Consider the following 11,478-nt stretch of genomic DNA (forward strand, 5'->3'; position numbering starts at 1 on the left):
GCCCCGAGAGGGCTGGGGTGAGGTTGACATTTGGGAACTCTGCCCTCAGCGACTGAAGGCCTGGTTCTCTGGAACGCCGCAAAGATGTGAGACCTTGGTGCCTCCTCACAGGGCTGGCTGGGGACCACTGCAGCCCTTTGGAAACTGGGAAGGACTCTGCCCAACTGGGCACACCCTGCTCTCTCTCAGCCTGGCCCACAGCAACCATGGCACCTGGACCGGCAAATCACGGGCCCCTTTGAAGCCATAACCCAGGAATTTCCTGACTCTCTCCTTGCGTTTAACTGTCCGTCCATCTTCCTTTCCATTTTTTCCATCCTCTCCTTACTTAGGACTCTCTGCTGCCCATCTGTTGCTAGCCCTCCACTCATCCATCTCTCCTTCTGCTCCTCTTTTCTTGTCTGTCCATCTCTCTTTCTGTCTCTGCGTCCTTCATGGTCGATTTCTCTAAACAGAGAAACATATGTATGTCCCCTCATATTCAGATCTATTAGATACAACTTAGATTTGCAATCCAGTGCCTGCTCAGGGGAAGCAGGATGGGCAAAGGGGGAAAGTGCCAACCTCAGATGCTCTGACCTGTATCACTTAGACAGATACTTGGGGAGACAGAAATGCATATGGTTCTGCTCCTATCTTTCCATTTTTAAAAGATGCAGATTTGTAGAATGATAGCTATCGGCACAACCGCCCAGCCCTGGATCGAACCATCCAGTGGAGCGGCTGTGGCTACATCAATGGCTGTAGGGATCGCCCATCTCCTTTATGGAGAGCATCCAAAGCTGGCCTTTCAGGTTGTGCTTTCAATTGTGAACCACAATCAGGCCCATCAGGCTCTTCTTAGCCAGCCTGTTTTCTAAGAGACTCTGCCCTTGTTCAGAGGCCTGATGGAAGGGGTCTAAGCAGCATGTTTGTGCCCTGTGATCTGTCTCAACACCTGACTGGCCCAGGGCTATGCACAGGACCCAAGCCGAGCCAGGCCAATTCTTTCTCACAAGAATTTGAACCAAGAACCAGATATTGTGACGGTTAGATCAGTGGTTCTCAAACATGCAAACAAACAAAGCATGCCTTAAAATCACCTGGAGAGAGTGATAAAACACAGACTGCTGGGCCTCATCTCCAGAATTTCTGTTTTGGCAGGTCCGGGATGGGGCCCGAAAATGTGCATTTCTAACAAGTTCCCTGCTGCTCCAGGTCCAGGCACACTCGGAGAAGAACTGAGGTAAGTAACGTTGAGCCCAGAAGTAGTCAGGTCGTGAAGACTCGTGGCCTGCCTAGCAACTCTGTGGCTAGCTGAGGTTGCTGGGTGGGGGCGCTGGAGGCTGGACCTGGGAGAGCTGCAGGAACAGGAAACCTTGGCCCCAGACAGAGAGAAGGCTGAACAGGGCTCAAGGTCCCAAGCAGCTTCCTTGTGAGGTTTCCCTTCCTGGCAATCATATAGCCCCCACGTGAACAACACTTTCAGAAGGCTGAAGCTGAGCATCTGAAACATACCTGAGGACGAGTGTGGTGGTCCAGCATGGTGAGCTGCACGTACGTCTGCAGTGTGAGGCCCCACCGACAGGCATCGCGGTACATCAGACCCTGCACAAGGGAGAACGCAGCATTTTACCTCAAAGAGCTCTAGCTGTAGGACTCTGGTCTCCTCAGTCACTGACAGGTTCTTGTGAAACCCATCTGGGGCTGCGGTGGGGCCAGGAATGAACCCAAAATGGTCACGGGGCCCGGAGGACAGAGTGGACAGGCACTAGGGCAGTGACAGGACAACGAAGTAACAGCTGTGACAGGAGCCTATGTAAAGTCCCCAGGGAACACTCACTTGGTCACTTAACAAGTGTTTGGGGAGCCCCCTGCAGTCACTCTTCCACCCAGCAGTCAACGTGCGCCTGAGAAACCTCAATCAGCTCTTGTTGCTCCTCTACTCACAACCTTCCAGTGGCTTCCCGTTGCATCCAGAGTGAAATCCAAAGCCCTTACCAGGGCCCACAGGGCCCTAGGAAATCACTTGCATCTTCTCTTGTCTCCTACCATCCTTCCTCTGACTCAGTGTGCTTCCAACCACAGGAGCCTCCTGAGTGTTCCCCCAAACACCCAAGCATGACCCCACCTCAGGGCCTTTCATTTGCTGTGCCTTCTAAGAGAACACTCTTGCTCTGTTCTCTCCACTGCTCACTCCCTCCCTATGTTTAACTCTGTGCTCCAATGTCACCTGAGCAGAAATGCCTTCCCCAGATATCTTATCCAAAAGAGCAGCCCCATGCCCATCATTTTCTCTTGCCGGTACATATAAAACAGTCCATGTTCCATATTCCTCTTGCTAATAATCTTAAATTCTGCTCTTTTCCACATTTTTGCTTTTGTTTTTTTCTCTTGGTGCTAACAAATGAAATTCCAGCGCTCGCCTCAGAGACCCTTGGCCTCAGAACCTGAATATGCTGCCGTTTTCCATGTGTCTCCTTCCCTCTTCTCCTCCAGCCCAGGGAAGAGCCAGGAAAAGGCCTGTGCAGGGAGGAGGCGGGCTCTGGCACCAGCACCACCATTCCCCACGCTTAGGCAGAAGCTGGCTGTGCATGCAGGAGACAACACACCCACCAGAGGATTATGACCGCGGACATTTCTCCACTTGGGCACTGGCTCCTGTAACACCTGCAAGAGAAGAAAACATCAGAGGTCTACCCTCAGGATGCCGGTCCCCAGGGTGGACCGAAAGACAACCCTCTCTGCGAAGCCACAACTCCACCCAGACACGGCTTTCTCACAGGCTTTCCCAAAGTGACCTCAGAACGGTGTCCGTCCCTGCATGCAAGTCTGCACACATGCCACATTTCCGGCTGCCTCAGGAGCTCCCTGAGGGCAAGGCAGTTCTCCCCATCTCTCCTCCGTGTGTGCCATCTCAGCCCTGACTGTCCCCATGTGGGGCTGGGCAGATGGGGGCAGAAAAGGCAAGAAGGAAGCTACCTGAGGCACTTCCAGCCAGCTTCCCCGCTTGGGGGCTCTCCCATGACCCCAGCAATTGGCTCCCCCTGGTCTCTGCATTGGGCATGCTGACAGCTAAGAGTTACGATGCATTAGTTCACTTCCTAAACTGTGCCAGAGCCTCCCTGGGGTACAGGTATGTGCTGGAAAGGATTTAAATGGGGCTCTTGGGGCCAAGATTTTGAGAGTACCTGGATCCATCTGGGGACCTGAAAGTGCACGTAAGCAGGGTCTATAGGTCACAGAAGACCAAAGGAAGGAAATGCGTGGGACCCATGAAAAGTAACCTCCCCCAACCTTCCACACCTCTGTGCCTTTGCTCATACTGTTCCTTCTGCCCAGTATGTTCATGTCACCTCATTTCACATCAACTTCCATGGCATGGAAAACTCCTACACATCCTTCAAACTCCAGCTCAAATATCCATTCCTCTGTGAGTCATTCCCTGCCCCTCCCAAATGCCCTTTCTTTCTGGGTCTTAAGCACTCTATTCCTGTCCCAAGTAGTATGTGTTGCCCCGCCCAGGCCACCAGAGGCTGGGCACAGGCAGCCTTCACCTGCGCCCAGCTAAGGCACGATCAGGCAACACTTAATGAGAACTCACTGTGCCAGCCACCATGCTCAGCAAGAGCCAAACCACCTCGGTCCCTGCTTTTATGGAACTTTAAACTTGGGGCGCCTGGGTGGCTCAATCAGTTGAGCGTCCAACTCGGTTTCGGCTCAGGTCATGATCCCAGGATCCTGGAATTGAGCCCCACATGGAGCTGCGTGCTCAGCAGGGAGTCTACTCAAGATGCACGCAAGCACACGCGCCCGCTCTCTCTCTCTCCCTCTGCCCCTCCCCCTACTCATGTGCCCACACACGCTCTCTCCAAACCTCTCTAAAATAAAGAAATCTGGGAAAAAAAAAACTTATTGGGAGAAGCAGACCTTAATCAGATCATCACAGAAATCACATATTTTTAAGCCCCAAGAAGTAGAATAAAACAAGGTTACAGAGGGACCAGAAGAATCTACACCAAGAAGGGTAACCTAGCTGGGGAGGTCAAAGAGCACTGAGCTGAGATCCAAAAGCTAAGTGAGGTCTTCTGAAAGCCAACAAAGCTCTCCGTATTACAGAAAAACCAAACAAGGGTGTGGTCCCCTAGGGCTGGGGCTGGCTCCACCCTACACCAGCAGCCGGACCCTGGCCATTCATTTACCTCACTAAGCCCATTTCCTGCTCTGCAACCAAGGTAATAATTGTACCTACCTCACAGAGACGACTCTCATAAGGCCAAAATCAATTAGACAATAGAATGAAGCCTCAACATAGTGCCTGGCATACAGTATTACCCTCACTAGGTGCTGACTCTTGTTCTTGTGATTTGGTGGCACTCTATATGGCCTAAAGAGCCATATAGAGTGCCACCACTCAGGACAGATATATCAGGAGTCCCTAAGACCCCTGCCTCCCCAGGTGTGATGACTCACCATAAGGACGCACAGGACACAGCCTAGAATGATATTCACAGCTAAGATTTGTTACAGGGAGAGGATACAAAACAAAATCGGCAAAAAAAAGGGGTGCACAGAGCAAAGTCTACGGGGAGACCAGGCACAAGGTTCCAAGGGGCCTCTTCCAGGGGAGTCACACCGGAAGCACTGAACTCCCCCAGCAGCAAGCTGTGACAACACGTGAGGTGGAGTCTACCGGGGAAGCTGGCCTGAGCCCAGCAGTTCAGGGTTTTTGTCAGAGTTCAGCCACATAGGCAGTCTCTGGCCGGCACATATAAAAATTCCAGACTCCCAGAAAGCAAGCAGGCGTCCAGAATAAACCATATTGTTTGCACAAACAGTTCAGACACAGAGAGCCATTTCTATGAGTTAAGAAATGGTGAACTCTCCCAAAATCTAAGTTCCCACACGCCAGCCAAGGGCTGACCTTGCACACAAGCCGCTCTGAAGACAGCAGCTTGGGCCTGCGAACTCTTTTCTGCACAAGCAAGACAAGGGCTACAGAACATTTATTCTTTTAATCAAACCATGTGTATATCTTTTTTAAAGATTTTATTTATTTTAGAGAGAGAGTTTGAAAGAGAGAGGAGGAGCAGAGGGAGAGGGACAAGCAGACTCCATGCTAAGCAAGGAGCCAACTCGGGGCTCAATCCCAGGACCCTGAGATCAGGACCTGAGCAGAAATCGAGAGCTGGATGCTTAACGGACTGTGCCACCCAGGCGCCTCTCAAACCATATATATGTTTAATAGAAGTAAAAAGCAGGAAGGGAAAGAAGGAAAGAAAATACTTCTAAACATATGAAAACTGTAGGATCTAGAGTAACAAAAAAGAGACAGAAACAAAAAATTACACCACTAAACTCTTCCAGGAAGAAGAGTCAGGGTCTTAGTGTAGAGGCACTTCTCAAATATCTGTGAGGTTATTCTCAGTGACTGGGCTGTAAATAAACTAGAGATTATGTTAACTGGCTACCCATGGTAATATCCCCCAGCTTAGACACAAGTATCTCAGATGTAACACTATAATATTCCAGCCACTCTCAACATGTCTGTAGACCCCTCTAAACCAGACCTCAGGGAAGTCTATACCTGCACAGTCTAACACAGTGGCCATGAGCCACGTGTAGCTCTTACAAACTTCAAATGTGACTAGTCCAAATTGAGATATACCATAAGTATAAACTACATTCCAGATGTCAAAGACTTGGTATGAAAAACAGAATGCAAAATAGCTCATGGATGATTTTTATACTGATTACATGTTGACATGATAACATTTAGAATATACTATGTCAAATTAAATATTCTTTTTGGTTTGTTTTTTTGTTGTTTTTTAGCAAAACTGTTAGAAATTTCACATTATATATGTAGCTTGCATTTTATGTCTATGGGATACGGCTGGTCTACACCCTCTGTAAGTCACTCCATCGAGCTTTGACAGGTTCTCTCGAACCCCGTATGAAGGCCGTACCTCAATGCCTGCTGTGTTGGAGAAGAACTCCAGGCACGTCGTCTTCCCACTTGCAATGTTGCCCTCAACACAGATCTAAGCAAAGACAAATGCCCATGAGAACCAAAAATCAAGCAGCTAGGGGAGTATCCCAGGGAACAATTTCTAGGGAAGGTCTCAGGTGAACAGCATAAGCGATTCGGTCCAAGACTGCAATGTGCACACAAAATTCCCACCACAGGAAATTTCCAAGGTCCCACCGTGAGCAGTAACAAACGATTCTCAGCTCCAGGCCCACCACTGATGGCCACTGAGCCACTGCCCTCCAGGGCAGACCCTCCCTTATGTCATCTCCTAGACCACACACAGCTTGCCACTGCCCACCCAACTCTGCCCTTCCCTAGCTCCACCCCTCAGACTATTAGATTTTAGGCCCAAGTGTCCTGCCTCCTTAACCAGAGCCTAGGGCTTTGAGGCTGGGAAGCATGTGTATGTTCCGTAGTACCTCACTCACTGCTTTACACAGAAAAACATGGACTGGAAAGTATTCGGACAGGAGAGGACTTAGTGGAGCACCTTGCTGCAGGCCAGGCCATAAGATGGGTAACATTCAACTTTGCCAGCTAAGTAGTGGGTTCCAACACTTTCACAGAAGAGAAAAATGAGGCTTGTAGGAGTGAATAAAGCAGGGAGGACAGTTTGAATCCACACTCTGTGCCTTCCAGTCTATCCCAGCAGTGCCCCTCAACCCCACCCGTGGTCCACCACCACCATCTCTTCCCGAGAGGCAAACCAGATCACATCCGGTCAAGTCTTTCAGTGGCTCTGGGTGTTGGGATCTGTCTCCGGTCCCTCCTCACCAGCTCTCTGGGGACCAGCCGGAGCCTCGGGCCTGCAGGCTCTCTTCCTTCTATGACTCATATTTGTAGCTCCCTCTGCTCCCCTTTCCCTTTATCTCCCAGGAGGCTTCAAAGCTCCCCAAGGCTCCCCTCAGGTACTGTCCTCTGGAGGCCCTGCCCCCTACTCACAGCCCCCAGAATCACTGCTGTTCTGGGTCCACCACAGTCCTATTTACTGCCATCTCCCCTATCAGACCAGGGACTCATAATGACAGGGGCTGTTTGGTCCCCAGGAACACAAATGATTTGAATGCTTAAGAATAGCCCTGGGCCTAAATGCACGCTCCATACCACTTCTGACAAACCTACCGTGTGCCTAAAAGCACCCAGGATAGGCCCGGCTCCCATCAGTGCTATCTCGATAATTAACAGCACAATAATGCAGCAATTCCCAAGCAGCTCAACATAATACCCCTTCCCGTTCTGCAGTGCCTATCGTCAGCACCCACCACACCTCTCATTTCCAACACACTTCCATAAAGCTCAAGTGTTAGAATCGCCAATCCTCTCCATGTGACTTTATTCCTTCCCAGGCCCTCTCTAGCACCCTGAATATCCCAGGGGGCTTGCCCACCTTTCTGCCATCTGCAGACCCCAGCCAAGGTATTCCTGCCACTGCCCGCCAAACCACTCCCCTCTGAGCCACAGAAGCTACCAACTTCTAGCTCCCTCAAGGAACTGAGCCTCTGGATTGATGGTGACCAAAATGTTGCTCCCCACTACAGCTGGCTAAGGGCTCCCACATCTCCATGAACATGTCCAGTTTGGCCTTCAACCTCACACCAGCCCCAGTCCCGCCCCACGGCTGACTAATCTCAAAGTCGCTACTCTGGTTCAACCCATGTCTGTGGACCCCCATGGATTCTCGCAAATACCCTCACGCACCCACTAGTCTCAGCACTGGAGGGCAGAGGCGGCAGTCAGCAGACCTTCCCTCACAGCCAGGCTGCCACCCCCTAACCCGAGGTGAAACCAACCTTCCCCACACAGATGAGGATTTTTTCAAATCCTTCTGTAATCATTCATCAAGCTGACAGTCCAAATCTACCTAAAGGCTTTGAATACATGTGTGCTCCTCGCTGTGCAGACTCTTGATAAGGACATACCAGAACCTGGTAACAGGTGGCCTCTGGGAAGGGGGTCTGAGCCCCAGCGGGGGAGACAGACTTCCTCATCCCTGAAGATCCTCTTATATTTTTGTTTTTTACTATGTGCACATATTCCCTCACTCCCTCAGCTCTTCCCCCTCTGTCTATATAATCCTCCCACTTTATATGTGTGTGTGTGTGTGTGTGTGTGTGTGTGTGTGTGTGTGTGTGTGTGTGTGTGTGTAATCCCACAGTGGGGAGTGCGCATAAAAAGAGGGACTTACCACTGATTTTTTCTCTTTTTCATTTTCTCTATCATTTTCTACAAAAGAAATGAAATCAATTTTTAAAGTCAGTTTTAAGTAATTCACTCTTCTTTGTCATAATTTTGGAAGCCACCACAAAAACAGTAATGTTTATGCTTACTCCCTGGCCTAAAAACATCTTCCAGTAACATCCGAGTCCCTCCATAGGTGGAGGGAGGCAGACCCGCCACTGCTGTCTACCTCCATGTGACACTGTGCAGCTGCTGCCTGGGTCGGGGTGGCACCTCTGGGCCCCAACTCTGCTCAGCTTTTTTTTTTCCTTCCCCCGCTTAGTATACCACACTTTCCATTTTCCACACATTTCATATTTATGATCCTCACATATGGATCCAGCAAGTTAAAACCCTGGGCAGCCTCCACTGGGACCCCATGGCAAAGAGTGGGCGGCGGGCATGGGTTTTTCAGCCCAGGGCTGACACCCTCGGCCCACCCACCACAAAGGTGGTTCTGAGGCGCCACCCAACAGCCCGCGGCCAAAGAACTCTGTAACTTAGCTATTACGGTTCCCGTTTCTGACAGGGCAAGTCTCCACTCCCAGTGGGAGCAGGAAGGCTAGAGCACCCACCACCCGCTGAGGACTGGTTAACTGCTGCTCCAGGGCCTCTGTCTCCCCCCAGGCCATGCAAATCGGACCTAGAGCGGGACCCGGAAGGGAGCGGCCCCCGCTCGCGGGGGGTGGGAGGGTCTTTCTCCTCCCTAGAGGGATCCCCACGGCCCCACCCGCTCGCGGCCCGCTGGCGTCCGGGGCCGCTGACAACGCCCGCCCTTGCCCCTCCATGGCCCCCGCAGTCGCCGCGACAAAATCCCGGCGCCTAGGAGTAGTTTCGGGTTCAGGCCGGAGGGCGGGGAGTGAGACCGGCGGCCGCTGAGCGCCAGGCGCCGGCCGCCAGAGATGGAACAGAGAGAGGCGTTACCGCGAGGCCAGGCCCGGCGCTGAATCCCCCGCGTACCCCGCCCCGGGGCGGGGCTCCCAGGCCCCTCGCGCCGCAGCGCCCGGGCGGCCCAGCTCAGCAGCGGCCGCAGCAGCATAGCCCGGCGGGCGGATCCGACCGCCCGGCTTCCTTCCTGCGCGAGTCAACGCGACCTCAGCGCGCCGCCTCCGTCCCCGCGCAGGCGGCCGGGGCGCCCGCTGGGGCCGCTCTCTTAAAGAGACCCTGTCGCATTTCACCGTCTCTCCGAGAGGGTAAGCAGTGCAAGGTCCGGGCTGAGCCGGTTGCAGCCAGGAAATCTTCCCGCTGACGGGACGCTGGCTGAATGAACCCCCGACTTGGCAAAGCTTGGGGGATGGATGGCCAAAAATACCTGCAACTGGTTAGTGAATTAATTATTGGAGATTACTTAATTAAGCACGTGTTCTAACCAGGCACCTGGCACACACTTAGGGTGTCATTTATTCTCAACAATGCTGCAGGTAGATATTGTCACTCCCATAATCCTAACTGATTATGAGCGAATCCTCCAAAACTTAGGTAACTTGTTTAAAATGATCAGAAGCATTCATTAAGAGGTGAAGCTGGAATTCAAGACATCTATCTTGCCTCACAGCCTGCACTCTTTCCTCTGAACTTTGACATTTCCGGGTCTAGACTGTAAACGTACTAGGTGCCTCAAGAAAGTGTTAAAACATGGGCGCCTGGGTGGCTCAGTTGGTTAAGCGATTGCCTTCGGATCGAGTCCCGCATCGGAATCCCTGCTCGGCGGGGACTCTGCTTCTCCCTCTGACCCTACCCCCTCTCGTGTGCTCTGTCTCTCTCGTTCTTTCTCTCAAATAAATAAATAAAAATTACAAAAAAAAAAAGGGCGCCTGGGTGGCTCAGTTGGTTAAGCGACTGTCAGTTGGTTAAGCGACTGTCAGGTCACGATCCTGGAGTCCCGGGATCGAGTCCCACATCGGGCTCCCTGCTCAGCAGGGAGTCTGCTTCTCCCTCTGACCCTCTTCCCTCTCGTGCTCTCTATCTCTCATTCTCTCTCTCAAATAAATAAATAAATAAAATCTTTAAAAAAAAAGAAAGTGTTAAAACAAAAACAAAACAAAACACACACACACACAGAAAAAAAAAACACAGATAAGGGCCCAAAACGGAGTTGCTTATTTAAGCCCCACCCCACCAAACCAAGATTTAATTGTTTTGGCTCTCCCATAAATGGAAACAGGCCAGTCCATCATGAATATCCTGATCAACAGTGGTTAGGTAAAATCTGCTTGATAGACTCCTGCCATCCCCTAAAGCAAAGTAACCTTGCCACAAACACCCAGCTTCTTTGCCAGTGTAATTTCCTTGTTCCTGCTTCCTTTTGCCTATGAAAGTTTTTCCTTTTGTACGGCTCCTTGGAGAGCCGTATCTGCTACATTGGATGCTGCCCAAATCAAATCAATTTTTGCTCAAACTCTTAAAATGTTTAATATACCTCAGTTTATCTTTTTTTTTTAAAGATTCTATTCATTTATTTGACAGCGAGAGAGGGAACACAAGCAGGGGGAGTGGGAGAGGGAGAAGCAGGCTTCCCGTTGAGCAGGGAGCCCGATGAGGGGCTCCATCCCAGGACCCCGGGATCATGACCTGAGTCGAAGGCAGACGATGCTTAACAACTGAGCCACCCAGGCGCCCCACCTCAGTTTATCTTTTAACAAAGGCACAACTAATATTCCAACTAAACAGACAACTGGGGGTGGAAGGAACAAGGAAGCCTGTAAATCTCATCCATAGGTAGCAAAAATTCAGCCCAGGTGTGAGGTAGACTGGTATATATAATTCAACAGGCCCAGGCCCTGAAACCTAAGCTGCTGCACTTAGAACTGTGTGGGCATGCCCATTCCAGGGCTTGGGTAGAGGGGTTTCCTACCTCTCCCGGGAGTGCAACATGCTAGCAGTCACCTCTAGGACAGAAAAGAGGAAGTCATTGGCAAGAGGGTTCACTCAGTCTCTAGATCTGCTATCAGAAAGCTGCAACCCCATCTAGTGCTTTCTGTATTACCTGCCACAAACACGCCCTCCATAAACTTCAGGATTAAGTTCAACGTTTTTCTGATTTGGGATGAGGCTGTTGGATCAGACTGTGATCCCCTGGGGGCAGGGACAGGGTATGAGGCCCAGGCCGTTGATTCAGACTGCACATATTATACATCTACTGTGTGCCAGACCCTGGGAACCCTGCAGGGAGAGAAGCAAAGGCAGGTCCCTGCTTTTGTGCAATTTATATTTTTAAGATGTATCAGCTAGTGATAAGTGAAGAGAAG

The 11,478-nt window shown here is 51.0% G+C and overlaps 1 protein-coding gene across 26 annotated transcripts in view; it reads right to left on the reverse strand.

The window, feature by feature from the left end:
- The window catches only part of TK2 (thymidine kinase 2), a 97,178-nt gene that overhangs the window by 28,290 nt on the left and 57,410 nt on the right, over positions 1-11,478 (reverse strand). For 14 of the 26 annotated variants that reach the window (XR_015769122.1, XR_015769121.1, XR_015769127.1 and 11 more), the window contains exons 2-5: positions 8,199-8,236; positions 5,949-6,023; positions 2,596-2,649; positions 1,498-1,587 (exon numbers count right to left, since the gene is read on the reverse strand). Coding sequence is in view for 13 of the 26 variants with exons in the window: in XM_028091894.2 (XP_027947695.1) it covers positions 1,498-1,587; positions 2,596-2,649; positions 5,949-6,023; positions 8,199-8,236 (257 nt within the window). In the remaining 13 variants the exon portion in view is untranslated. Of the gene's footprint in view, positions 1-1,082; positions 1,221-1,497; positions 1,588-1,822; positions 2,650-5,948; positions 6,024-8,198; positions 8,237-8,340; positions 9,011-9,154; positions 9,291-11,478 lie in introns of those variants that run through there. The other 12 variants (XM_088027407.1, XM_028091903.2, XM_028091953.2 and 9 more) reach the window with 12 other exon arrangements.

The sequence above is a fragment of the Eumetopias jubatus genome, unplaced genomic scaffold (assembly GCF_037043125.1).
Source record: "Eumetopias jubatus isolate StellerSeaLion01/CBP00866 unplaced genomic scaffold, mEumJub1_p1.0 scaffold_10, whole genome shotgun sequence".
Classification (NCBI taxonomy): Eukaryota; Metazoa; Chordata; class Mammalia; order Carnivora; family Otariidae; genus Eumetopias; species Eumetopias jubatus.